Here is a 27,412-nt window from a genome sequence, read left to right as displayed (position 1 = left end):
GAGCTCAGGATGGGGGGGGGGGGGCTGGGGGCGGGATTTGGAGTCCTGCGTTGTTTCTGCCTCTAGGGGCCTCCAGCTTGCAGTAACATTTGTGAGCCTCTCGCTGGCCTCCTCCTCCTCCTGGTGACAGCAGCACTGAGAGAGCCTGGCTGAGGCACCCTGTGGCCATCATCCCGTTTTGCCATTGATGGTTACCTTCATTATGTGTCTTCACTTTGGCCCAGGTGGCTCCAGGCTGATGGTTCTGGGAGCATAAACAATGTGGGCCTCCCTCATCCTCACACTATGGGATGCACCTCCTTTTTCAAGGGGGCCTCCAGTCTCCTGGGTCTTGGTAGGTGCCAGACAGCTCCTTGATTTTTCCCCAGAGTGAAAGAGAAAGGGAACTTGAGGTTGAGCAGTGTGCCTGGCAGACATGCCCCAGCTTCTCATCTCCCTGGGGAGGGCTGGGGATGAACCACCCTTGGTGTCATCGGGGGAGCTTCAGGTGTGTCTGCCGTCCACCTGGGGGTGATCATTGTGGTCTGGCCATGTGTCTATGCTGAGGGGTTATGGGATCATCTGGGACTGGTATATATGGCGTGGGGATATAAAAAAACAGGCGCTAGGTCCCCATGACCAGTCCCCGTAGTTCCCATGCAGTGCCAGTTCATGAGGCATCCTACGCACACTTGGCATTGAATTGGAAATCTTAGCCTGGCAGCAGAGACGACCTACAGCAGTGTGGGTCAATTTGACCTCATGATCTGGGCAGCAGTGCCTGAAGAGAGATCTTCAGGCAGGCCTGGAGAGTTGGTGCTGTTGTCTTATTTGGGTGCTGGATTAATCCATTTCACAATCTCTTGTGCTCTGAAAAAGAAAAAGCTTTGGCTGCCAAAAGTCAATGTTTATATGTTGGCGACATCGCAAGGAATGAAGCTGTCCCCGGCTGGAGGGTGAGGGAAGAGGAGGAGGCTAGCAGGGTAGCCGTGTTGTGCTGTCTGCAGGGGGCACCCTGTGGGCAAAGATGTCGCCTCCAGCTAGCACCTGCGCCATGTGTGCAGAAGCTGAAACAGGTCAGTTAGCCCCATGGGGCCAAGAGCTTAGTGACATAGGGCACTACTGAGGGTAGAGTCTTCACTATTCCCTCCTGCCCCAACACCTTCTCCTTCAAAAAGGCTGGTGGCTGTTCTGTGCCTCAGTTTCTCTTTATGCACCAGGGTTTGGGGTGCTGGTTTCATTCTCGGAAGCATGGGGGTGCAGGTAAGGTCTATAGCATTTATGGAGGCACAAGGGCCTGCACCGCCTTCACTTAAGGGCAATTCTCCCAGACTTCCACCTACAGTGGAAGAAAAGGTCTTTGGCCATGGGGCAGGTTCAGAAGGCAGTGTGCCACAGGCCGCTCTGGTTTCAGACCAGTTAGTCTCCACTCTGTCGGGGCTGCCAGGTTGGCGCCAGTCTCCTGTAAACACAAGCCGAACACCAACAGTGCAAGGCCAATAGCAAGCTCTTTTCAGAAGGGAACAGGAGACAGCTTGGTAGCCTTGCTGTTTCTGAATCCCGTTCACTCCAGCTGCGGGTGTGGGGCTGCGAGGCGAGGGGACATAGGCGATGGCTGCAGAGCCTCCCTCCTGGGAGACATGGGACATGCGCCCTCTTCTGCCACTTCCTCTGTGGAGTGGTGTGTTCTGGGAGATACAGAACCTGTCAGCCTGTGCTTTTATCAGCACTGGGAGGCTTTCTCCTGGAACACCTTTTCCTTTTACCTTGCAGTAGAGAATTGGGGTAGAGCTGTTGGGGCAATTCTCCTTGCCTGTCTTAATAACCCATTATCAAGTACAAAGTCACCGCTAGTAAAAATATCAATTATTGCTTATGCAAGACTTGGCATTGCTTGAAACCACATTCCAGTCTCTTAACACTAGTGCTGCTTTGAGCCAAAATTTGGAGAGGGTTTGAGGACAAGTTGTGTGCATAGTCATTAAGTCGGCGATGGAATATATTTTTATCCCGTCAGTTGGATGCCAGCTAAGCAGTAGTGATTACCGCGAGAAGCTATAATTTATACGAGGGGAAGTGAAGATTGCTGTAAAGATAACAAGTGTTGCTTAAGAAGAGCCTGGGGGAAGGCAAAAAGACATACCAGGAACAGCATCCCCAAAGGCTCCCGCTAGGATTTCCGAGGCAAACCCCATAGGCTGGGAAGGCTAGGCGGGACTTTGAGGGGTCTTGGCCATGCCAGCAGATGTCAGGGTCGCACAAGCTGTGGGCCGCCTGGCCTTGTGGAGGTAGGTGACAGATCTCACTGCCTGCCCTGGTCCCCTAAGCTGACATTGCCTGGTGACACAGGGCTTGCAGAGTGGGTGTCCGTCAGAACGGTCCCCGTGGCTCTGTGACAGGCAGCAGTGTTCTGCAGCCCGGCTACCCCATCCTGGCCACCGTGCGCAGGAACTGCGGGAGCCTGTGTTCTAGCTGGGGCAGGATTTTGCCAACACCCCTGCCCTCTCTGGTCCCGTGTGAAGGAAGAAAAGAGCAGGCAGGCTTGTGACGTTGACCTGGCTCTGGCCTCAGCAAGAACTCTCCCTGTTGACTGTCCATGTGGGCTTCTTTCGGGGTGCACTGAGCAAAGGGAAAGGCGAATAGAGGGGCGCCTGAGAAAGGTCTCAAACATGTGATCTCCATCACAGTCAGTGCTGGCCAGGAAGGCAGGCCGGGCTGAGCTGGCTGCCGGGGGATCACGGGGCTCCGAAGGGACAGAGCTATTTCTAGAGGAATCAGCCCAGATCCACCGAATCCTTCAGAGACCCTGATGGACTTGGTCGAGGGTGGACCTTGGGTCTGGCTATGTTTGCAACATCCCAGGTGATCCTTTAAAAAGCAAGATTTATATGTTTAAAAGGCAAAGTTAGTGTTAGATAAGAGAGGGAGCTTGAGATCTTTAATCTTTGATTTACTATTCACTGTCCAAATAACTGAACTGGCTGGGGCTGGAACAGCTAGGAGCTAGGAAACTGCATCCAGTTATCCCACATGGTTCCTGGGGCATGAGAATTTGAGCCACCCTCTGTTACTTTCCCCAGCTATTAACAGGGAGCTGTATCGGAAGTGGAGCAGTCAGGACTTGAACTGGTACCCATATGATTTGTCAGTGGGGCAGGTGACGACTTTGTCTGCTATGTTACAGCACTGTCCCCTATATCTTTTTTCTTTCTTTTTAAGATTCATTTATTTTTATTGGAAAGACAGATTTACAGAGAAAAGGAGGGACAAAGAGAAAGATCTTCTGTCTGCTGGTTCACTCCCTAAGTGGTTACAAAGGCCAGAGCTGAGCCAATCTGAAACCAAAAGCCAGGAACCTCTTCTCGGTCTCCCATGCAAGTGCAGGATGCCAAGGCTTTGGGCTATCCTAGACTGCTTTCCCAACCCACAAGCAGGGAGCTGGATGGAAAGTGGAGCAGCCAGGACATGATCTGGCACCCATATGGGATCCTTGGGCACGCAAGGCGAGGATTTGGCCGCTAAGCTATTGCATTGGGCCCTTTTTCTTTCTTAGCCTGTTTATTTAAACAACAACATGCTTGAGTGGAAGGGCAAGCTCTCTAGGATGTAATTTTAAATAATACATGCTAACTGAAGACAGACTGCCCTATGCCTGCCAGCTGCCTGTGGAGAGCACATCATAGGTGTCCCAGGGGTGAATGAGAACCATTCGGATGCTCCACCATCCCCCAAAAAAGGCCTAGGGAAGATGGTTGGGCGGCCATCATAGTAGCTGTGAGAGAAAAGTTACTTCCTTATGGGGATGCACCAGCTGAGCACTGCTAAAGACAGAGCTGGTGTTTGACCCAGCCCGTCTCCATCTGATGTCAGCCAGAATGTGCTGCTTAGTTCCCAAGAAGAGCAACATCCTGTGCACAGACATCAGCTACTTCATGTTCCCTAAACAAATGGAGGATCGTAGGGATCAGGAGTGGGAGAAGGTGGCTGCGGCTCTCGGACAGTGCACACACAGCACAGGCCTCTTGGGTCTGCACGGGCAGAACCCTGGTGGGCAGCAGCTCCTGCTTCCACAGACATGCCCTGTCTCTGCATCTATTGGGTCTGCGTGGCTGGCTCCTGCCGTGTAGGTGAGTCTGACTCACTGACTGGCTGCCTGTCAAGTTGGCTGCAGTCCCCCGTGGTTCTCTTCCCTGCTGGTCTGAGAGCCAGGTCAGGTGCTTCCTGGTACCTTGTCCCCATGGTACCCTGTCTGCACCACCACTCTTGGCATCCATTGGGAATGTAGTCACCACCACACCCAGCATCCAGACCTCCCACTGCCCCCATCCCAGGGCCTTCTCGTAGTCATTGGGGTTTCCCCACCCCCAGCTTTAACTTGCAGTGACCCTCAGACTTTGGTGGACGTTAGAAGCACCTGGACTCTCACAAATCCATATATACGGGTCCTGTTTGGGACTAAAGTGGTCAGGACCTCTGATGGTGGCAGCCAGACCATGAGGTTTTCTAGAATGTTCCAGAAAGGATCCACAGTGCAGCCATGTTTGAGAAACAATCCTTTCAGAAAGTCCGTGTGTTCCATCTTGGTCTTAGAGTCAGGAACTTGTGGCTGAAGTTCTCTTTCATTTCCCCAGTGCTAAATCGCTCTAGGGGGGCTGTGAAGGGGCTTTGCCCGCAAGGGGTTGTGGCCGCTTGCTTCAGGTGTTCAGACCCAAGGCAGTGAGAGACCCTGTGCTCAGGTGATGCCCCTAGCCACATCCCCAACAGGCAAAGGGCCTGGGGCTACAGAATTTCTTCTCAGAGGAATTTTCAGGTATGATTGAGCTGTTTTACATTGTGTAGACTTCCCAGCCCCTTCTGTGGGACTGCCGTGGGGCTGGGCACATTGAAGTACAGGTGATGACGGGTGCTGGAGGACTCCCTCTCAGAGCAGAGGGTCCGGGGCCCCTGCAAGGAGGAAGTGATCCTGTGAACTGGGTCTGAGCTGGAAGATGCAACCAGTGAGGGGAGGAGGTGCAAGCACAGGTGCCACTGTTCTGATTGAGTCATGTGGGGGCTGGAGCCCCTTATGGTGATCCCTACACACATACACACACCCCAGCCTGGTTTCCCTGGCCCCGCTGTGCCCTTAGGGTGACCTCTACACTCACACCCCAGCCTGACTTCCCTGACCCTGTTGTGCATCTGTCAGCTGGACTCACTACTGTCCCTGCCCCACCCCAGCCCTGCTACAGGATGTAAAAAGCAGGGTGGCAGTCATGAGGTCATACAGCCTGTCCTGATGTGGGGATGGAAAGGAGCAGTGGTCCCTGGGATCAGAAAGCAGCCTGTCCCTAGGGGTTCTCCCGCCTAGAACATTCCTGTCCCCTTGATGTCCCCCAAGAGTCTTTGAACTGGGGGGAATTACGGGGTCTCTGCTGCAGTCCCGCCCACCTGCCTGATAACCACTCCTCTGAATGGGGTTAGGCAGGGCTGGAGGCAGGAGAGCTGGCAAGTGAGGTGGCCCTGGGATAACTAGTGGAAGCAGGGGTTGGGGGGCTCTGTTCTCTTCTGGAATTTCTGCCAGGCACTTAGCTACTGACTGCAAAGCCCCTCCCTCGTTTGTTTGAAAAGATCCATGCTACCAGGGAATCCGGGTCACTCAGTCCAGGAGGAACGGAACATGACCTCATCAGAAGGCAATCTCAGTGGCTCAAAAGAAAAATGGATGCTGTCCTCTCATTTCTTTGGGGGTCGAAATCTGCCATAATCTAGCTCACCTTGAGCATGTGTTCTGAGTACTTGCAAAGGATGTTGCTTTGAGGGCTGATCCCGGAGTCTGCAGAGGGACTTTGAAAGAGCTGCTGTAACCAGGGTGGGTGAATAAGAACCTTTGAGGTCAACCAGACGCTATATTTGCAAGGGCCACCCCATTCCCATTAGACTCTGGGCTTGAGGAATGTGGCTACAAGTGGCTGCATGGAACTGGGCCAGGCCACTACCCTAGGGGCTATCAGAATCCTTAAGTCTCAAACCTGTGCCTCTCAGCCCTCTCTCTTGGCCTCCTAAGCAGCCTCCTGGCTGCTGACCTGGGACCTGGGACCAGCGGCCTTGCCTGCTGTTGCCTCCCCAACCCCACCCCAATTCTTCATCCTGCCCCTAAGTATTTGTTTCACAAACTCAGCCAAAACTATTCTGAGCTGGAGTCAACCCCAGTTGAACACCTGACAGCAAAACCCCAAAGCTGCCAAGGACCAGGCTGGTTCTGGGCCAGTTCAGGTGCTGCCTGCAGGATGGCAGATGTCCTAATTCTGGGACACTACTGGCTTGTGTGGCTGCCAGGATTTGGGAGAAATGCCAGGAGGGTGTAGGGCCCTCTAGGAAGCTTCTCAGAGCCGTTCCCAAGGTATCATTCACACAGAAGTAATGTGATTTTGTTTTCAGATGAAACTGTGCTGACAAGTGCAAGCTGTGTGGGATACAAGGCAGGTCTGTGCCCTGGACTGGCCTGCAGAAGTGCTCTGAGGGTGGATTGCACACTGCCCATTTTCATTAAATATGACGCCTTGGGGATGTGAACCCAAAATCACATGAGGTTTTCTATTAAGGAATCTTTGATTTATACCAGAAATTGCCCGAGAAGTGATTCACGTGAGCTTGGCATTGCGCTGGTCCATGGAGCTATGTCCCGCTGAGATGCTGAGGTCTGTCAGGTGTTCTGAGCACTTTTCCCACCTCATGTGTACTGTAGCACCAGGTTCTCTGGGCATGAGAGGCCGAGCATTTGGAGGAACAATCTGTCTGACTACCAGGGAGAGCTTGGAAGTGGTCCCAAGTGGACCCTTCCACCCCACATAGCGAGACCCTTCTCCCTGGGCCTGGAACTAATCATGTTCTGGTGACGGCTGCTGGGGAGATCCCAGCCAGATCCCAGATGGCAGAGGAAGCTGCCACTGGTGCTGGAGGTGTAGGAAGCGGTTTTAAGGAGCTCCCGTTAGGGGGTCTGAATGTTTCCCAGGGTGAGCGGGTGCTGTGTCACCTTGGTGAGTGTGCAGGTTTTGCAACATGGAGTTGTTCTCCCGTGGCAGCCTGTGAGCCCTTCAAAACTTGGGGCTGTGCCACAAGATGGGACTCCCGTGTGAGCAGAGGTTTGGGAAGCCCCTGCAGAAGTTCCCAGGTGATGTCTGGGATTCCAGGTGCCTGGGCTGGCTGACACCTCTAGCACACCATAGAGGCTAAAGATTCATTTCGTCAGGCTCAGAGTCCCTATATGTGTCCATGATGGATGTGGGGAGGCTGAAACATCTCACTCCTCCCTGGGCAGGACAAAGTTCAAGGTGGAGACCCAGGTCTATGACTCAGACCTGGACTCAGAGGTCCCTGGCCCATGGCTGTGGTGAAAGGGTACCCTTTATAAAAGCTGAGGAATGGCCAGTGAGACTGGAGACGGGCAGCCAACCTGTTTGCATGGGATGGTTACAGCTGTTCACCGTGACGTGGGTGCTGAGCCCCTTTCTCACGAGATTTCTAGAACCTTGAATATCCAGCCTGTTTCGTTGAGATGTGTTGCGAATCTGTCACCAGTTAGTCATTCAGGTGGCATGATGGCAGCAGTAGGTCAAACCGTTGCTGGGAAGGCGCATGTCCCCTATTGGAGAGCCTGGCTTTGAGCCCTCTCTCTGTGTCCGCTTGCACCACCTGCTAATACATGCTCTGGAAGGCAGCAGCAATGGCTCAAGGACTTGTGTCCCTACCACCCCCTTGGGTGACCAGGATAGAGTTCCTGGTTTGTGGCTTTTTAGCATTTGGCATTTGCAGGTGTTTTGGGACTGAGCTGGTAGATGGAAGCGTATCTCGCTGCCTCATGAAGAAGGAAAAATCAGCAAACTTTAAAAATGCATTGTAACCATAAAGTGAGATATCCAATCCCACCTTAAGCCCAATGTAGAGGGATGGACCTCCGATATCCTTTGTTAAAAGGCAGAACACGGTCCCTCCGTACGTGCATGCAATGTTGAGTCGATCCTTCTGTCTGTCAGTGGGTGCTCGGCTCTGGATAAGTCACCAGAAGGATGAGAACTGGATCACAGGGTGCTTCTGTTTTTCAGATTTTTTTTTTGAAGATGCCACATGCTCTGTTTCCCCAGTGGTTTTCACTGCCATGTGTTGCTCCAGCAGTGTGCAAGGGCCAGCATCTCCCGTCCCCACCAGCACTTGGGGTGGTCTGGTGGTACACAGCACGGCAGGTGTGAGGTTGTTTCCCTGGTGGTTTTAGCTTACATTCCCCAGACACCCAGAGCATCTTTTCACGCACCTGCTGGCCATGTGTCTGGTATCTGTGGTCCTTGGGGAAATGTCAATTCAAATCAATAACCCAGTTTTCAAAACATGATCTTTAGAAATTTTTTAAAAATATATTTACCTACTTATTTATTTGACAGGCACAGTTGAGAGACAGTTAAATTGAAAGAGAGAGAGATCTTCTATTTGCTGGTTCACTCCCCAATGACTACAGTAGCGGGACTGGGCGAGTCCAAAACCAGAAGCCTAGAATGCCATCTGGGTTGCCCATGCAGGTGGCATGGGCCTAAGTGCACAGGCCCTCTTCTGCTGCATTCCCAGGTGCATTAGCCAGGAGTTGGATCAGAGGCTGAGCAGCCAGTCTTGAACCAACCCATCAGCATGGGGTATGGACATAGCAAATAGTGGCTTAATATGCTATGCCACAACACTGGCCCTGCATTTTATTTTATGTAAGCCATGAAGACAGGGTGTGTGTGTGTGTGTGTGTGTGTGTGTGTGTGTGTGTGTGTGTGTGTGTGTGTGTGTGTGTGTGTGTGTGTGTGTAACATAGAAGACCACTGTGAAGCCATCTAGGAACAGACTTTTCTGATTCATTAGTCATTCTTCATCGTTTACTGTTGTCTTGCCCAGATCCAGCTTGTCAGCAATCTCTTTTCACTGTTAGCTAAATCTGTTTACATGCCAACAACCCATTTGCTTCTCATTGGTCAACCTACCATGTAACAGGACGAATGTATTACAGTGCCAAGCACCCGTGCCTCTGGCGTCCATAGGCAAGAGGGTAAATATAGCTGGTTCTCGGTGGACAGGGGAGAGCAGATAAAAGGTGACCCTTCCAGCCCCTGAGTGCACCACTGGAATCGGCACCAGCCTTGGCCAGGAGAGCGCTGGGAGAGGCCCCAAGGTAGGCAGAAGCAGGACAGCGGGCCTGTCTCAGAGCAGCTTCAGTACCAAGCACTGAGTGGGGAGTTGGTGGAAGATGCTCGGGGCAGCGTCAGCACCAAGCACTGAGTGGGGAGTTGGTGGAAGATGCTTGGGTCAGTGTCAGTACCATGCACTGAGTGGGGAGTTGGTGGAAGATGCTCGGGGCAGCGTCAGTACCAAGCACTGAGTGGGGAGTTGGAGGAAGATGCTGAGACACAAGGAAGAGCGGGAAGGTGTAGCTTCGTGATGCCCTGCAGCCTCTCTGTGCCACCAGCTGTGTCTGTGTTCTCATCCTCACCCCAGGTGGTACCCTGTACGCCTCCTGTCATCTCCTCCTGTACTGGTACATGATGCTTGGAGAACACCAGAAAGGCCTTCTGAAATGACTGACTGACTGAGCCTGATTCTCCCCAGCCCTGGAGATTTGTGGGCAAACAGCAGGCATGTTCATGCATGCTGGTCTCTGACTTACTGCCCAGAGTTGGTGTGAAAAGTACTGCATCACCCCTGATTCGTGCTTGGCCACCAGGGCCCAGATGGCACCCTTGGGCCTCTCAGGGATTGTGGGGCAGGGAGACCAAAAAAGCCCCTCTTTGCATAATGTAATGGCATGTGACCTCCTTGGGGGTTGGCGCTAAGGATTAATGAATATCCCATGTGGGTGCTGGTTTAAGTCCTGGCTGCTCCACTTCCAATCCAGCTGTCTTCTAATGCTGGAAAAGCAGTAGATGACAGCCCAAGTGCTTGGGACTCTACCACTCATTTGGGAGACCCAGAAGAATCTCCTGGTCCCTGTCTTCGACTTAGCCCACCCCTGATGAATGTGACCACTGTGGTCATCTGGGAAGCAAACCAGTGGATGGAAGCCATTTCTCTCTCTAACTGCCTTTCCAATAAATATAATTTTTTTTTCAAATGAGACCTCCATAACATTCTTTAAAAAAAAAAAACTTCTCTATCTTAAGAGAACACACACTGTCCACTCCCCCAGATGGCCATAATGACCTTTGTTGGCTCAGGCTGCACCAGGATCCAGGAGTTTCATCCTGGTTTCCTTTGCAGGGACCCAAGTATTTGGGTCATCCTCCACTGCTTTCCCAGGTGCATTAGCAGGGAGCTCTGTGGGAAATGGATCAACCAGGACTCAAACCAGCGCCCATATAGGATGCCAGCTTTGCAGGTAGAGGCTTCCTTGCTGTGCCACAGAGCTGGCCCCTCTGGAATGTTCTGCAGGTTCTGGTCTTGGATTGCTCCCCTGGCCCTTAGCACAGTGACTTCCCTCCATCCCAGGAGCACTGAGTTTTTTCACATGAACAAGCAAATAGGATCCCCAGGTGTCCCCAGGGGAAGAACTGGAAGGTCCCTACTCCTAGTAAGGGGTCTGGTGTCTGTTCTTTGCTGCCTCCTTCCCTATTGGCCTGCAAGCAAACCATTGCCCTCTGTGTCTTTTTGGTGTGCCCTGGGACACCGAACAAAAGGGTGAGGGGGTTCATACACTCAGCGTGAACCCCTCCTCACCTGTGGGATGGAGGCCTTGCTTCAGGGACATGTGACCTTGAACCTAGGTGGGACTAAAACTGAAATGCTGTGGCTGAAGTGCCCCCGTTTTCTCCTCCCCAACAGCTTGGGGATGAACCATGACGACGACCACACATCCTGCGCCGGCAGGTCCCACATCATGTCCGGGGAGTGGGTGAAAGGTCGCAACCCCAGCGACCTCTCCTGGTCTGCCTGCAGCCGAGAGGACCTGGAAAACTTCCTCCGGTGAGTCCCGAGTCACATCACGGCCTGAGACACCCCTGGGCAGCTGTGGAGCTGAGCCTCAGTGGGGGACTGCCCCCTTGCATTCTTGGGATGGGTGTGCAGGGAAGTGGAGTCTGTCTTGCTGCCGCCTGCTTCCCCAAAAGAGTCTGAGCTGTCCCATCCCCAGTTCCTTCTGTGGAAGAACTGACAGTTGGTTTCAGGCCCTGTTAGAGTCTGAACCCGTGGACCACATGGTGCCCTGAGATCTGTGTCCAGGCCCCCATCCCTTTGCCCTGAGTTGTGTTCATCTGTCACCCCAATGAGACCAAGGTGAGTTCTGAGGCTCACCTTCTGTGCAGTTCCATGCAGGGCCACATTAATGTCCCCCAGGGAGTTTGGGGTGCATGGCCAAGGTGTCGTTACCTGAGGCTGCTCTCATGATGCTGCCTGCCAACGGAGACATGAACTGGCAAGCTGACTTGAGAATGGACTACTCTGGAGGGCCAGTGTTGTAGCATATCAGGGTAAGCCAGCATCCCATGAGAGTGCCAGATCAAGTTCTGACTGCTCCACTTTCCACTTCTGATCTAGCCCTCTGCTAATGTGCCTGGGAAAAGCAGTGAAGAGTAGCCTAAGCACTTGGGCCCCTGCGCCCATGTGAGAGACCTGGAGGGAGCTCTGGTCTTCTGGCTTCAGTCTGGCCCAGCCCTGGCAGTTGTGGTCATTTGAAACAGCAGATGGAAGAACCTCCTCTCCCTTCCTACCTCTCTCCTTCCCACTTGTCTTCCCTCTTCACTCCTCCTCCTCCTACTCATGAGCAGCATTCCTGTCTGGTTGGGGCGCTGAGCCCTGTGCACCTTGCGGCTCCAGGGACAGCAGCAGGTAGGATGCCACATGGGCGCACCTGCTACAACCCAGCAAGCCTAGACCTGCACCTGTCAGGAGAATCTATGGATTCAGTTTCACTTAAAGTAACCCCAATCCAGGCCTTTTGTCTGCTCACAGGAACTTTTACTCAAAGCCAAGATCTCTGAAAATATTCCAGTAATCCATTTCTTTCTTTCTTTTAAAGACTTATGTATTTGAAAGGCAGAGTTACAGAGAGAGAAGATGAAATAGAAATCTTCCAACTGCTTGTTCATTCTCCAAATGGCTGCAATGACCAGGACTGGGCCAAGTTGAAGCCAGGGGCTTTTTCTGGGTCTCCCACATGAGTGGTAGGGGTCCAGGGATTGGGCGGTCTTTGGTTGCTTTCCTAGGTACGTTAGGAGAGAGGTGGGTTGGAAACAGAACAGTCAGGATGTGAGCCAGTGCCCATGTGGGATCCTGGCACTAAGGATGGTAACTTGACTTGCTGTGCCATGGTACCAGTCCTCATGTTCTATTCTGAAAGCACTTTCATTTGATTCCCCAGTAAAAGTCCATTAGGCCTGTGGGTGCTGTCCCCAGACCTCTCCTGAGTTTCCAAGTTTCAGTTGCCCTCAGGCAAACTATTGGGTCATGTGGAGAAAGTGCGAAAGGAGTGGAAAAAGCCTGTGTGGATGTGCCAGGCCCTGGGTGCTTTCTCCATTAGAGACTCGGGGATCTGTGTTTTTCAGGGACTGGGAAGTTAGCACAAAATCCTGAGCCGGAAGCTCATAGGTCAGCTTGTCTCTTGGCTGTTTCAGATCTAAAGTCAGCTCCTGTCTGCTGGTCACTGACCCCAGGAGCCAGCATGCAGTGCGCCTCCCTCACAAGCTGCCCGGCATGCAGTATAGCGCCAATGAGCAGTGCCAGATCCTATTTGGCACCAACGCCACCTTCTGCAAAAACATGGAGGTGAGCAGACCCCAGGGAGGGGAAGGGGCTGGGCTGGGCAACCCTCCATAGGCCTGGCTCCAGCTGGAGGACATGGGCATTCACACTCAGCACATGTTTATACAAGCGTGCACACACACATGTATGTATACAGTCACACAGACAACCATGCTCACCCATGTGTGTGCACACAGTCCTGTACACAGGACACCCGAGGGATATGGCTGACATTGACAGCCCAATGCATCAACGTGAGAATTGCAGAACCCTGGCAAAGGGAATGTCATATGGGCTTCTGGGAGGTCACACTGTGTCACCTCCCTGCTAGGGAGCCTCCCTCCCCACAGGGTAAGATTGAGGGGGTGGTAGCTGGGCAAACTTTCCTACCAGCGGCAGTGGCTTTCCCCTGCAGGAACTAGGCAACTGGGTGGAGGGGCAGAGGGAGATGGATGTATGGGGGCTCAGATCGCCCAGACTGGGCCTTCCTGCTCTTTCCCATTGAACCTTGTTTGCAACTCTCAGGCCATAGTCTTTGAACCCATTTTAACAGATACTAAAACAGAGTCTCAAGGAGATGTAAGTAGGAAGCCAGAGCCTGGCTCCCTGGGGCCAGAAAGGGCTGGGCTGGGCAACCAGCCCTGTGGTCTGTTAGTGCTGGAGCAGAGGCAGGTCCTGTAACATCCTTTCCTTAGGGGAGGACTCTCCAAGGTCACCTGCTTCTCCCTGGCAGCCCCAGGTCTGTGTATAGTGATGTCTCCTGTTTGTGGGTCATGGTGCAGCTGGACCTGGTTTCCCCTCTGCAGCTATGGATATTCTCCTGGATCTTCCTTGAGAATTTTCCAAGCAAAGATTGGTGGTAACAGGCAGTGTCCTGCCTGGGAGCTTAGCCAGGATGATCATGTGGGGGAGAGAAGTCCCTGTGATGGCCCACAGGCAGCAGGTGGATGGTGTTGCTTCTTCGTGTCAGGCTTGTATCACTTCCTGCAGGCTTGGAGCCACATTCACAGAGAGGATGTTCCCTGCCCAGGTCTGATGCTCTTCAGCGGGGATGGGGAGGAGGGCAGAACGGCACACATCTTCCTGTCCCATCCCCTCAGAATGCTGAGCACCCGGGGCTTCCTTCCTGGAACTTTTGCTCACATCTGGTCCAGACCAACCAGCGCCACACACTGCCGTGCCAGGAGGAACACCTGCTAGCTGCCTTCCGGGTCTCTGTTTTTTTGTGAACATTCAGTGTAGTTGGCTCTGGTCTCTCTCACAATGCTGGCATCTGCCACCTCTCCTGGCAGAGATTTGCCGAGCCTCTTAAGAGCTCTGCCCAGCTGTTCTCTCTCTTCTCTTGTCCATGTTGTATTCTGTTAGCCGTTTGCAAGGATGACCTCAGGGAGGCCCACTCGGGCCACTGCATTGAAGATGACCATGTGCCCACCCACTTCAGGCCACACGGGCAGCATCCACGGCTCCTTGGAGTTCACCTGTTACCTCTGACGGTGGCTGATGATGTCTCCTTCCAGGTCACAAGCCTCCCAGGGGAAGCAGCCATTGTTGTTGCTCACTGTGCCACCCGGTGCAGGGAGCAGCACCTCCTGGCACACAGTGGGTTTGATGTGCTGGGGCCCAGCCATGACCCTGGGAGTGAATCAAGAGCTCCTTATGTGGCTTCTCGCACCCACAGGTGAACCTGCACACAAGCCACATTAGACACCCTCTGTGTGACGTGTAAGGGCATTTCAAAATGTGTGGGAAATGAATGAATTTGCTTATGCTCATTTTTAAAAAGCTGATCAGTGTTTTTTTCACAATATACTTTTTCCATGAGCTTGCCATTAGAAATGTATGTATGAACAAAAAACAGTATGGATCGGATTATTGAAGTTACACTTTTCATGCTGATTTCCTTATATAAGAGAGAACATATGACATTTGTTCTTTTGTGATTAACTCATTTCACTGAGCATAATGGTCTCTAGTTGGGACCATGTAGTTGTAAATAGCATAATTTCATTCTTCTTAATAGTTGAATAATATTCCACGGAGTAGATGTACCACAGTTTCTTCAACCACTCTTCTTTGGACGCACATCTGGATTGTTTCCATGTCTTTGCTATTGTAGATTGTGCTGCTGCAAATATAGGATTACAGATCCCCTCCTCACATGCAGCTTTCATTTCTATTGGGTACATTCCTAGCAGCAGGGTAGCTGGGTCATATGGCAGATTTATTTGCAATTCTGCAAGCACTCTCCATACTGATTTCCACAGTGGTTGTACTAGCCTACACTCCCACCAGCAGTGAAGGAGCGTTGCTTTCTCGCCACATCCATGCCAGCAGGTGTTGTTAGTTGAGTTCTGAATGTAGGCCAATCTCACTGGAGTTAGGTGGTACCTCAACGTGATTTTCATTTGTATCTCTCTGATGGCTAGGGAGCCTGGCTGTATCCCATGTGTTTTGATGTTTCTTATTTCAGTTTTATTTATTCCAGATAATTTCTTTTTTCTTGTTGAATTCATTGCTGGCTCATGTATTACATGGTGGCATCATTTTTCCCAAGAGACTTTTGTGTTTCCTTTTAGTTACCCATGTGTTGGTTACTCAGTGGTGCGTTTTTTCATGGTGCTGCAATTTGTTGTTGATGTTGTTGTTATGGCTGTTCTAACTCATACCAGTTGTTGACCTTGTTTTATTGCTTCTCAGTTATGGAAATGTATAGTGATTGAGTACTGGGATCTGCCATATCCAGATGTAGGGGTATAATGCAACATGCATCCCTGCTTCTAGACGAAAGATGGATTCCCAATGAAACTGTTGGACATGTGTAGACTACAGGATGCTGGACTGTCTGACACTGTCTGTACCCACAATGTCAGGGTACACTTAAATAAGAGACTGATGGAAATATGATTCCTTATGAGACGGATAGAATTAAGATTCCTTGTAAATGACTACACCATTGTAGGAAAATGGGGAAAATCTGTTAGGGGGCAGGCCTTTTGGGGGGAATCCCAGTCTATATGAAATTGTACCACATAATTCAAAATTCAAAATAAAAATACATTAAAGAAATGTATGGATGGATTTAAAAAGGTTTTTCCACCAAAGCAAACTTCCCTATTAATTGCATTTTCCCTCAAGCACCTTGAAGCACCCACATGATATTCCCTGAGGCCACCTACATGTTTTTGTCCAAAAGGCGTGTGGGACTTTGTCACCCATGCGGCAGGGCCCTGTGCCAGCCATTTCTTCCAGACGAGAAGCCATTCCCGGTGGTGTCATGAGCCTGGCACAGAGGGCCCAGGGATGGTATCTGGCTGCTGCCATGAGTCTGGTACAGGGGGTCTAAGGATGGTGTCTGGCCGGGAGGCCTTGAGGCTGGTGCCTGGCTAGGGAGGGCTCAGGGCTGGTTCCCAGCCATTGCTTCTTCCCCTTTTAGCCTCAGTGTCCTTGATGAAGGCTCGGGCTCCTGGATTGTTGCTCTGTGTCAAGTGTTAAGAAGTGGAATTTTCATGAAGCTCGCACCCAGTCAGGCCGAATGGCACTTTTGTTCCTGTAACCTTTCCCCATTCCTAGTTCCCAGCTGTGACAGGGGCAGAAATGTCCATTTCTTACTCTGAACTCCTCAGGCTGCTGAAAGATAGGCACAGCTGAAGCCCACAGTCCCCCTGTAGCCAGAACCAGAGCTTCCCAGGGCAGGCACTTAGACACTGTGCTTGATGTTCGTCCCCATGAGTATGTGCCCATGCCCTGGACAGTAGCAGTGGAATTCTGTAATGAAGGGCTCGTGGTCCCTAATTGGCATTTACATGTCTTAACCCAATTGCAGCTTTCACCCTGGATATAAAAAATAGGCTCCAGATTTACTCTCCTCTCTGAATCAACCAAAAAGCAAATAAAATATGTGAAAAAGTGCTTTTATCAAAGCACTGTCCATGAAGCAACACGGGTCTGTGGTGCTTTGGAGGTGGGACAAGGCTCAGGCTGTTCCTAACTGGGTAGGCTGTGGCCTCAGGGGAAGGACTGAAAAGAGACAGCAGGGCTAGTCATTCAGGAAAAGTGACACAGACAGGATTCACAGGGAATAGCATCATGGAAGAAAGAGCTGCACAAGGAAATCTTCAGAGGATTCCTGGGACTGTTCAGCGGTCAGCATGTACCTGTGAGCAGACCACCTGCAGCCAGCGGAGGAAGCTGGCAGGAACCAGCCCAGGACACCCAGCCCTATAGTAATGAGTTCTAATCAGGTCCTGCCTGACCAACAGGATTAGAATAAGACCCTGCAACAAAGCTCAGACAGGGGTACAGAGTGGAAGATTGCACAACATGCCAGAAGCTTCAGTCATGATGCCTAGCATCACTTAGAAAATGTGCAGGCATGGAAGGAAGTGAAGAGGAACATCTCCCGATTACAGGAACACAATGAGAGAGAAGGATTAATGGCCGTGACATTCATAGTAAGTATATATGGCAAGTTCAGGAGGGCAGCAGGAGGGAATATGCCAAACAGTGGCGAAAGAAAGATGCAAAGAACTTTCAGAAAGGAAAGCTACAGTGTCTTGGGTGAAAGATACCCTGATGGGATCTGGCAAATTTGATATTGCAGCAGAAGTTTGTGAACTTGATGAATAAGCAATCAAAACTATACAAGAAGAAATACGAAGAGAACAAAAAAATTAAATACCGTATCAGTGATCTGTCAATCTGACAAGGAGTTGGTAGGGAAAATGTTTGAAGACAAGACTGAAAAATGTCCTCTTTGGTGAAAACTGTAAGACTACAGGTTCAAGAAGTTTAGTAAACCCCAACGAAGAAACCTAGACCAACACTGAGCATAAGTACATGGTTAAAATAGTGGTTGCGAAAAAACAAGCAAAAACAACTTTAAAAAGCCAGATAAGAAAGGAAAAATTGTTACAGTTAAAAGGGGAGATGGCAGTGCCCTTCTCCTGAGAAAAGCATAAGGGAAAAGAGCATCAAAATGTTGGAAGAAAAACCCGGACTACAGTTGTGTACACAGCAGAGATATGTTTGACAGATACCGTTGGGCAGATAACTTTGGCTGGCTGGTGTTTGGCCTAGCAGCTAAGATGATTGTGTCCGTTTCATAATGCCCAGTTTGATGCCTGCCTTCAGCTCTGGACTCCAGCTGCCTGCCATCGTAGCCCCTGGGCAGTGACGGCTTGCAGAAGTGGTCTCCTGCGATGCACAGGGAAGACCTGGAATAAGTTCCTGATCTTCTCGCCACCCAAGCTTTGGCACCGTTCCAACTGTTGTGTGTGTTCCATCTGGATCTGCCATATTGTTGGCAGGGACCAAAATCCTAGGACCATCTTCCCCTGCTCTCCCAGGCACATGAACGGGAAGCGGAGTCAGAAGTGGAGTAGCCAGGACTCTGATGTGGAATGGCTTCACTCGCTGCACCGCAAAGCTGGCCCCCTTCACACATCCTTAAAAGACTGCTGGTCACTAAGACAACTATTTAACAAAAGTAGCTGTTATATCCCTGTGGTCCCTCTCTGGGGCCCCATCCCTGGCATGTGAGTGTTCTTGGTATAGTGGGAAGGACTAGGTAGTTGTGAGGGAGTGAAATGTCCTAACAGGGAGGGTCTGGGTGGGCTTGATGCACATGAGAGGAAGGAGGTAGGCATGGGTCACTTACATGACAAGAAAGGCATGAGAGTGGAGGAGACAGGGAGGAGTCCCTCCCCGCCCCCAAGCTGGGAAAGGTGAGGAGACCTGGGGCTTCCCAGAAGGTGCCAGCCCCACTGATACTTGGCCTTCAGTCCCAGGGATGCTGACCGCCAATTTCTGCAGTCCAGAGCAGTGATGTTGTTTATGCTGTTTGTGGGATTGTGTTACGGCTGCATTGAGAAAATGCTGCAAATTTGCCATAGGAAGCTGCCACAGCGGCTGAGGGCTTGTGACACACATGAAAGAAAATGGTGCAGCTTTTGCAGGAAAGCCAGGCTGGAAGGCATGGAAGTCCCACCTCTTGCACATTGTAATGCTCAAGAGGTGGAATATGGTAAGCTGTCTCCTCTCATGGTTTCTCTTTCCAGTCTGTTACCTCTGCTCACCCTTGGTCTGAAAAATGTGACATGGAAAATTCCAGAAATAGTTCATGAGGTTTAAGTAATTTTTTTGAAAGATGCATTTATGTATTTGAAAGGCATAGCTCCGGAGAATGGAGGAGGGAAAGAAGAAACAAAGACAGATCTTTCATCTGTTGGTTCACTCCCCAAATGGCTGCAGTGACTGGGCTGCACTAGGAATAAGCCAGGAATCTGGAACTCCAGGCCTCCAATGTGCGTAGAGGGCCCAAGCACTGGGACCATCCTCTGCTGCTCTCCCAAGCACGTGAGCCTGGAGCTGGAACAGATATGGAGCAGCCAAGACTCAAACCAGTACTCACATGTGTCCTGGCAGGTGGCAGCTTACCCCTTAAATAACTTTTATTAGCATATTGCAGTCATCCTAATTAATGATAATTTTTCAGGATGCCTTATTAATAAATTAAGCCTTATGACTCTGTATAGGAAAAAGTTACAGCTCCAAAGTCAGCAAAGAAGGAAATGTGATCCCTGGGCTTAGGTACATTAGACATGGATGATATAAGGGTCGGGGGAAGTGTGTGTTGGTCATTTGTACTCCATCTACTAAGGAACCAGCAGTACAACTGAATCATAGCCGGACATCATAGCCAGATCCTTCAGTTAGGGGTCATCTTGGCTGTGACTAGCCTGTTTCTCCAGGTGGACGACGCCAGTGGCTCAGGACCTCACCAGGTTTGCAGCATATAGGGGTCTCCTGGAGGGGATCACAGTGTAGAATTCTCAACCAGCTTCTGATAGACCCTTTCATTCAACCCTTCCTCCTACCCTTTAATAAAGGGGAACAGCACTGAATGCCAGCAAAGAGAACCACTCAGAGCCAGCTGGGTGTGGGAAATGAGTACCCTGAAGGAGCTGGCAGTCCCTGACCTTGACCCTGACCCCTCTCAAAAGCTGCGTTTGTGTAGAAGAGTTGTGATGGCTGTTCCCGTCCCCAAGGCCTGGGCTCTTCCTGGAAAGATTGTGTTGGTGAAGGTTCCCTGGCAGTGCCCTGAGCTGACCTCCTCCTGCCAATCTCCTGGGAAGTTGGGAAAAGTACCTGTGTGTGTGTGTGTGTGTGCCCGCACGCGCGTGTGCGTGCGCGTGCCTTACAGCTTTCTGGAAGCTTCAAGTCAATAGCATATGCTTCCAAGGGAATGAAAATGTGAGGCACACTGGTGGGGAGGAGTTGGGCATTCTCTTTACTGGACTGCGGAGCATGAACAGGAAGAAAGAACAGGACCGGCTATGTTGGGAGCAAAGCAGCCTTCCCCTGAGCAGTGTCTGGGCCAAGCGAAGGCTCCTCTGCTGCACTCGGAGCCCTTGCTCTCTCACCTCCAGGGTGGGTTTTCTCATCATCACTTCCTGAAACGCAGGAGCTTAGAGAGGCAACCAGGATAGCTTCAGAGGACTTGGGATAAAATAGGACAGAGGGGCTGGCTCTGCAGTGGAACAGGTCAGGCTGCCACCTGTGAAGCTGGCCTCCCAAATGGGCGCTGGTTCGTGTCCCAGCTGCTCCACTTCTTATCCAACTCCTTTGTCATGATCTAGGGGGAAAAATGTGGTGGAAGATGGCCCAGGTGCTTCATGGGAGACCTGGAGGAAATCCCTGGCTCCTTGCTTTGGCCTGGCCCAGCCTTGGGACAACTGGGGCATCTGGGAGTGAACCAGCAGCTGGAAAACCCACTTCTCTCTCTTTCCCTTCCCTTTTCTCTCTCTCTGACTTTCAAATAAATAAGTCTCCTTTTTAAACAAGTAGGACAGAGAGGACCCCATTGTCTTTCCCCATTATCTTCCCTTGAACTGGGAGTGTGGCCATGCACCACCACACTGTTAGCCATCTCACAAATGCCACCGCTCCTGGGGAAGCCCAGGTGTTTCCCTCCACATCACAGCCAAGGCTGACATCTCCGCAGACTACACATGCTGCCTGTGACCTCCAAATGACCATCGTGCCAGGACACATGACCAAAAAGGATCATGTAACATGTTGATGGAGGAACATGTGTTGTACCGTATTACCAAACTGGTATGTTTGTGTGTGCATGTGCTTTGAAAGCAATGTTATCGCCCTGTAATTGCACATATTTTATAATTTTAGAATTATGTGCTGGGAAGTCTACTTTAGTTATACCAGAGGCTTGACGTAGAAAAGGCCAGGTTCTGGGGGCTTGGAGCCAGAGGCTGGGGTCTGCTCGCCTCAAGAGCACCTGGGCTCTGAGCTGTTGGCCATTCTGGGGCAGCAGCCGTAGGCAGCGTCTCCTTGGCCTTCTCCAGCCACAGCTGCTTTTAAGACCAATCCAATTAAAAACCATTCCTCACCCAAAGGTGTGGGGCAAATTACTTTGGGAAAATATTGCTGCCTCTGCTTTGGGAGCAGTCAAGCCAGGCCACTGCTCTCTTGAATAGTTGCACACCCAAGAACCAGGGAGCATTAACACACAGTCCGTGTTCATTTGGAGGGCTTGGGAGAACTGGGGGAGGCCTGTGTATCTCCACTGAATCTTCCATGCCCCAAGGCTTACAGCTGTCCATGGAAATATGAACTACAAAAAAAATGTTTTAAAAAATTGGCATCTACAACTGGCATTTGTTGCAGAAGTTACTGGCAAAGAGAGCTGTCTCCTCTTTCAGCCAATGATAATGTGATGTTTTTCATTCAATAAAGCATTTCAAGAAAGTCCAAACAAAGGAGTTATAAACACTCGCTGGTAAATATTTGTTAGAAAGGGGAATGAACTCTGTGCCATTAGCCTCGTCCGTCTTTTTTTATGATGACAAGTTCCTCCTGTCCCCATTGGCAGAGTCACGACATGGCCGAATCCCCGCGTAACAAGGTTTGCACATTATGCAGATGCCGAGACCCTGCCAGGTGGCATAGCATGGGAAGACTTGGTAAAGGTGCTATTGGCAGGAAGAATGGGTTGGGCCTTGCTACTGGAGGCAGAGCAAGGTGGGCAGCTGGGGCAGTTCTGGCTCTGATCGCTGCCCCCCAAAGCCTCACCCCTGCCAACACAGAGGGCTTTCCCAGGCCTCCCTGATGCCCATCTCGGTACCTGAGAGCCGCAGAGGAGGGATGCCCTGCAGGGACGCCTCCCCCTACCACCTGCTTCATAATACTACTTCCACCATCACTGTTCCCAGGCCCAGGTGTGGCTGCCACCACTATGAAGGATAGCAATGCTGAAGGCTGCACATCAGGACTGAGTGGCTGCGCATACTGGTCTCTGTTGCAGCATTCCCAAGGGACAGCTCTGGTCTGTGCTTTCTTGGCACATCTCAGCACGCAGAAGCTATTGGCTGTTTCTGCAAGGCACCTGATGAGAGCAGCCATAGGCCCTGGACAGCATCAGGCAATCTTTCCACCATTGTTGTCTTCTTTCTTTTTCCCCTCTGGGTTCTCTCCAGGGACAGCGTGGGGGTGCCCTGCGTGCTGGGCTCTAGACCCAGGCTACCCAGAGTCACATCTTGCCATTCTCTCTCCCAAACGACTCACATGGTCTCTCTGCCTTAGTCTTCTAATCTGTAAATGCAACTGTGAGTTCTATGCATACACTCCTGGGGTTGTTAGGAAATTTGTGTGACAAACTCAGTGCCTGCTGGTGTCATCTTCCGTCCCCTTGTTCCTGGAACCAGTGGAAGAGGCACTGTGCATACTTCCAGCAGGCCCTTCTGTCCTGTGTCCTTCCCTGCACCGCCTTTGCTTGCAGTTCCTCTTGGTGGGGAGTCATGCCCTGAGGTGCTCTCCAGCATCCATGGTCTGTCTAGGCCACCTCTGGATCCCCGAGCAGAGCAGCTGCTCGCTCTCCTTTCCTAGGTCATGCAGAGATGTGTACCTGGCAGCATGCCGGGTGGTTAGATCCAGTGGCTTACAGGAGCTCAGGGTGTCATGATTTCACCCAAGCCAGCAGGGTTCTTTTCGCTGATGTCTTACTGTTCCACCTGCTGAGTCCCCGGAACCTCCTCAGGAAACTGGTCCTCTCTGGGTCCCTGTCTTCCGATCCAGGGATGCAGGGTGAATTTCGGGGATGTGTCAGCAGCTCTCACTGGGCGTCCTTATACCCTGCCTGGTTTGGCAGCTGCCAATAGCTGTGAGAGCTGTCCCTCCTGTGCTGGTGGAGTTGGCCCGGCCTGGCCTGGCCTGGCCAGGGCAGGGTGGGCGGCTGGCTGCATGTCAGGCAGACAGGGTTATGTGGTCATTCGCAGAGCTGGACGCCGAGCTGGAAGCTGTTGGCCCTTGGCAGCATCAAGCCCTAATTTTCCAGAAGCGTTTGGAAGTTTACAGTAGACAGCCTGCTCAGAGAGCTTGCAGACTGTGCAGGCTGCATGTTCTCTGGGCTTGACTGTTCTCAGTGCAGGAAGGGCCTTGCCCTCACCTGATGCCACCCGCTATCCCTGGCAGCCCTGGCCTCGTGAGGGTCCCTGCCACCCTCAGAGATATGCATGGAGTGACCAGACTGGCACTCCAGGAGCCTTACAGAAGTTGGATCAGCATGCCCGCCTTGGAAAAGACTTCAAACTGTGGTAGTAGTAGTGGTGGAAAGTTTGCATTAGTCACTTTTTCATCCAGTTCACGGCATTTTATCTGCTTTTTGGCTGGTGTTATCAGCAGCACATTTGTATGAGAGATTTTATGTAACCTTTCTCTTCACGATTGTTTTGGGGGTGGATGGCTGGAGAGGGGTTGTAGAGCTGCTGTCTGCAGCAGGAGCCCTGTGAGGACAAGAATGGGGAACATCACAGTCCTTGGCAGGGTCACCACCTATGGAAGTGGCCAAGGTGTACCCAAGGTGTTCTTTTGTTGGCAAGGACCTGTCTTTCTGCTGTCCGGGGATGTCATCGGGACACCGCTGCCCCCCTGAGCCACTTCTAATCTGTGCCAGTGTAAGTTTCACCATGCTCAAAACTGCTGCTGCCCGATGACCTCCAGATACAGGCCTGCAGTGCCCCAATTCAGAACAGTGCAGCCCCAAATCCAATCCTGCGAAGCACTGACTTGACACTAGCAGATATAGGAGCCTTTGGGGTTTCAGATTTTCAGATGGGGAACTCGCAACCAAAAATTCTGTGCAAGTGTTCCCAAAGCCAAACAGCTCTGAAAAATGAAGCCCGTGTGGTCCTGAGCGTAACGGGTGTGGAATACTCGGCCCATGGAGTGCCACAGGTGGAGGGAGCAGTGCGAGTGGTCCTGAGCCCTTAGCCTGGGTGCTGGAGAACCTGAGGTTGCAGCATGAGGAAGGAGGACACTGGGGATGCATGGAGCAGCAGCATCACCTTAGGGCAGCAGTCTGTGTTCTGGGCTCAGGACAGGCCCTGGTATCTGCAGCTTGCACCAGCAGCTTACCTTTATTTTCTCATCTGTGGAATGGGACTAGGCTGACAGTGTTGGTTGGAAAAGCGATGTGATAATCCTGATAAAGTTCTGAGAATGCCTGAGCTCAGTAAGCACTTAGAGGGGATGAGCTGATTGCCTCACTGTAGGGAAGCCAGGCATTGATTTGTGAATGTGCTCATGTGATCACCTGCCATGGGGTTTCCCGACCTCGCCTCCACCACTGCCACCTTCGGCTGTGGCATTCCTTGTGGAAGGGACCATCTCCTCCACTCTCTGCAGGACCTTGGCATCCTTGATTCCAGCCACAAAATGTCAAGAATAATCCCTTTGAAGGGCCACATTGCCCCAGTGGACAAGCATTAACGTGGAACAAATGCTTGGGGGTAGATAAAAGATTGTGCACCAATGTAGGTTTTGTAGTTGTGCAGGAAGCATACAGGGAGGTATACCAGTCTTCAAAGTAGTGTTCTATTCATTTTCGAAAGTGGAATAGTGGTGTAACCAGCGCAGCATGAACATTTTGTTTCTAGAGTCAACTTCCCTGCAACCCCTTCCTATCAATCCAGTACCCCTCACCCCAGTACCCTGCCCAGGACTTAACCTGGTCCCCCAGTTGATTTTATCTGTCTTTAAACTTTACACAAAATCATGTGTGTGCATCATTTGTGGGCTGATCTCACCAAATGGCTCTCCAAAGAGGTGTGTCTGCTTCCCTTCAGGAGCAACATGGGAGCACAGCCACTTGCCTGCTTGACACCACCCAGGCGTTCTGATCATTGCCAGCCTGTGTTTCAGAAATGGGTCTGTTGCAGGCATTATTGGAGCAGTCTCTTCATCATTTTTTACTATTGGTTTTTAATGGTATGTTAGGAATTGTATGTATTAAGGAAATTGGAGCCTTAGCTGAAATGTGAGTTTAGAGTGTTCTTTCACTCCAACTTGTTTTTAGCTTTGCTTATAGCATTTAAGGATGGGAAGAATGGTGTGTGAAATGGAATCTGTCTCTTTTTAAGGCTGCTGGGTTTCGGGCAAGGCTTAGAAAAGTCTTTCCCACTCCCACTCTGATGGGTTCCCTCATACCTTCGTGCTATTCTTTGATGTTAAATCCTAAATATGATAGTCATTTATTTCAGTAGCAGGTGTGAAGTGGGGGGCCACTCTCAGCTGTTTTCTGGATGGTTCCTTGGATGACTCCAAACCAGTTCCTAAAAACTTCATTTCTTCCTGATCATTTTTAAAATACGCTCAGTTCCAGGATGTCTTGTCTTCAAACTATTTCTAAGTTTTCTAGTCCTGTATACTTAAATGTATACCCCCCACTCTGGGTAGTTACTTCACAGTAGCTTTGAGCAATATTTTAATTCTCTGAACATGTTTCTTTACAATTGATGTTGTTTATTTATTGCTATTCCATAGGATCTTGTTGATTTGTAACTTGTACTGGCTTTCTAATTTGCATGCTGTTTGAAAATAGCCTAGGGAAAGTATATTCCTACACTGTGGAGCCTCCCATCACAGGACTGCTGTTCTGTCTTCTCACCCCCACTGGAATTTTGAATTTTCTTAACAAAGATTTTTCAAGTTTCTTTTTATATTTACTCCTAAGGGATAGTTTTGTCTTAAAAAATATTTTTTGTCTTTTGGAGAGGCAGAGTGCCCTATCTGCTTGTCCACTCCCCAAGTACCTGTGAGAGCAGGGGGATGAACTGAAATCAAAGCTGGGAGCCAAGGACTCCATCCCGCTCTCCCCTGCGGGCGGAGGAAGCCAGCTGCCTGCCCGTGGCTGCTGCCTCCCAGAGATGCCTGTGGCATCTGCAAGTATTTTGTTCCTTCGGTGACGGGGTTCCCTCGGTTACAGGGTTCCTTCATTGACGGGGTTCCCTCGGTTACAGGGTTCCTTCATTGACGAGGTTCCCTCGGTGATGGGGCTCCCTCAGTGACAGGGTTCCCTTGGTAATGGGGTTCCCGCAGTGATGGGGTTCCTGCTTCTGTATATCTGAGTTGGCTACCCCTTGTATGTGGACACCCGTGGTAACTGTCTCGGGTTTTAGTCTTATGCACAGCCATCTCAGTCAGTTCTTTTAGAGATTGTAAAAGTGTTGTTATGTGGGTTTTCTAGTTCACAGTTCTATATAGCCATCTAATTCTCTCATCTAAATGGCCAGCTCTGGTTGTGGATATATGGGTTTTGGTGTTTTGGGTTTGGGGGTTCTTTGTCTTCCTGATTTGGATGAGAATGCTTCCAATCTTTCTGTATGAGAGATTTTGGCCAGCTGAAGACTTACCCACTGATTTTCATCTGATTTTATTAAGAATTTTAATAGGAGTTTATGTTTAAATTTTACTGAATGTTTCCAGCATCCTTAGAGAGGGCCCAGGGATAGCTCTCTGAGCATCCTTAGAGGGGCCCAGGGATAGCTCTCTGAGCATCCTTAGAGAGGGCCCAGGGATAGCTCTCTGAGCATCCTTAGAGAGGGCCCAGGGACAGCTCTCTGAGCATCCTTAGAGGGGCCCAGGGATAGCTCTCTGAGCATCCTTAGAGGGGGCCCAGGGACAGCTCTCTGAGCATCCTTAGAGGGGCCCAGGGATAGCTCTCTGAGCATCCTTAGAGGGGCCCAGGGATAGCTCTCTGAGCATCCTTAGAGGGGCCCAGGGATAGCTCTCTGAGCATCCTTAGAGGGGCCCAGGGATAGCTCTCTGAGCATCCTTAGAGAGGGCCCAGGGACAGCTCTCTGAGCATCCTTAGAGGGGCCCAGGGACAGCTCTCTGAGCATCCTTAGAGGGGCCCAGGGACAGCTCTCTGAGCATCCTTAGAGGGGGCCCAGGGATAGCTCTCTGAGTTATTACTATGGAGAATTCCATCAACCAGTCTTCTAATATTGAGCTATTTTCCAATTCAAGGAACACAGTTTACTTGGCTATAGTGTATTAGTTTAAGTTCTATTTGAGAGCTTTGCAACAATCTACATAAATGAGCTTGGAATGAACACTTTTCCTGTTTCTGCTTGGTTTGGCATCAGCCTTCTGTTAATAAAAAGAAGGGAGAAAACATCTTACTTTTTAAGTTATTAAATCATATCAGTGTATTGGGTGATCTCCTTAAAGGTTAAATACAGTTCCTCTGGGGGGAAAAAATGAAAGCACTGCGGGGAGCCCACGTGGGCCTGGAGGGCGGCTCCGAGTCTTCAGTGTTAATCTGTCTGCAGTCACACTTTTTTCATGGGCAGTTTATCAACTCAGGCACTCTTAGAAAATTCATTTCACCTCACGT

At 50.8% G+C, this 27,412-nt stretch overlaps 1 protein-coding gene across 3 annotated transcripts in view; it reads left to right on the top strand.

Moving 5' to 3' along the window:
• Nucleotides 1-27,412, top strand: part of ADAMTS17 (ADAM metallopeptidase with thrombospondin type 1 motif 17) — a 206,764-nt gene that overhangs the window by 101,965 nt on the left and 77,387 nt on the right. For all 3 annotated transcript variants that reach the window (XM_040969713.1, XM_040969712.1, XM_040969714.1), the window contains 2 exons: nucleotides 10,807-10,947; nucleotides 12,594-12,744. In XM_040969713.1, the coding sequence (XP_040825647.1) occupies nucleotides 10,807-10,947; nucleotides 12,594-12,744 (292 nt within the window). The remainder of the gene's footprint in view (nucleotides 1-10,806; nucleotides 10,948-12,593; nucleotides 12,745-27,412) is intronic.

Source organism: Ochotona curzoniae, unplaced genomic scaffold (genome assembly GCF_017591425.1).
Source record: "Ochotona curzoniae isolate NIBS_2020 unplaced genomic scaffold, NIBS_Ocur_1.0 scaffold_4701, whole genome shotgun sequence".
Classification (NCBI taxonomy): Eukaryota; Metazoa; Chordata; class Mammalia; order Lagomorpha; family Ochotonidae; genus Ochotona; species Ochotona curzoniae.
Note: the sequence above shows the minus strand (reverse complement) of the source record. Positions and strands in the feature narration are given on the sequence as shown.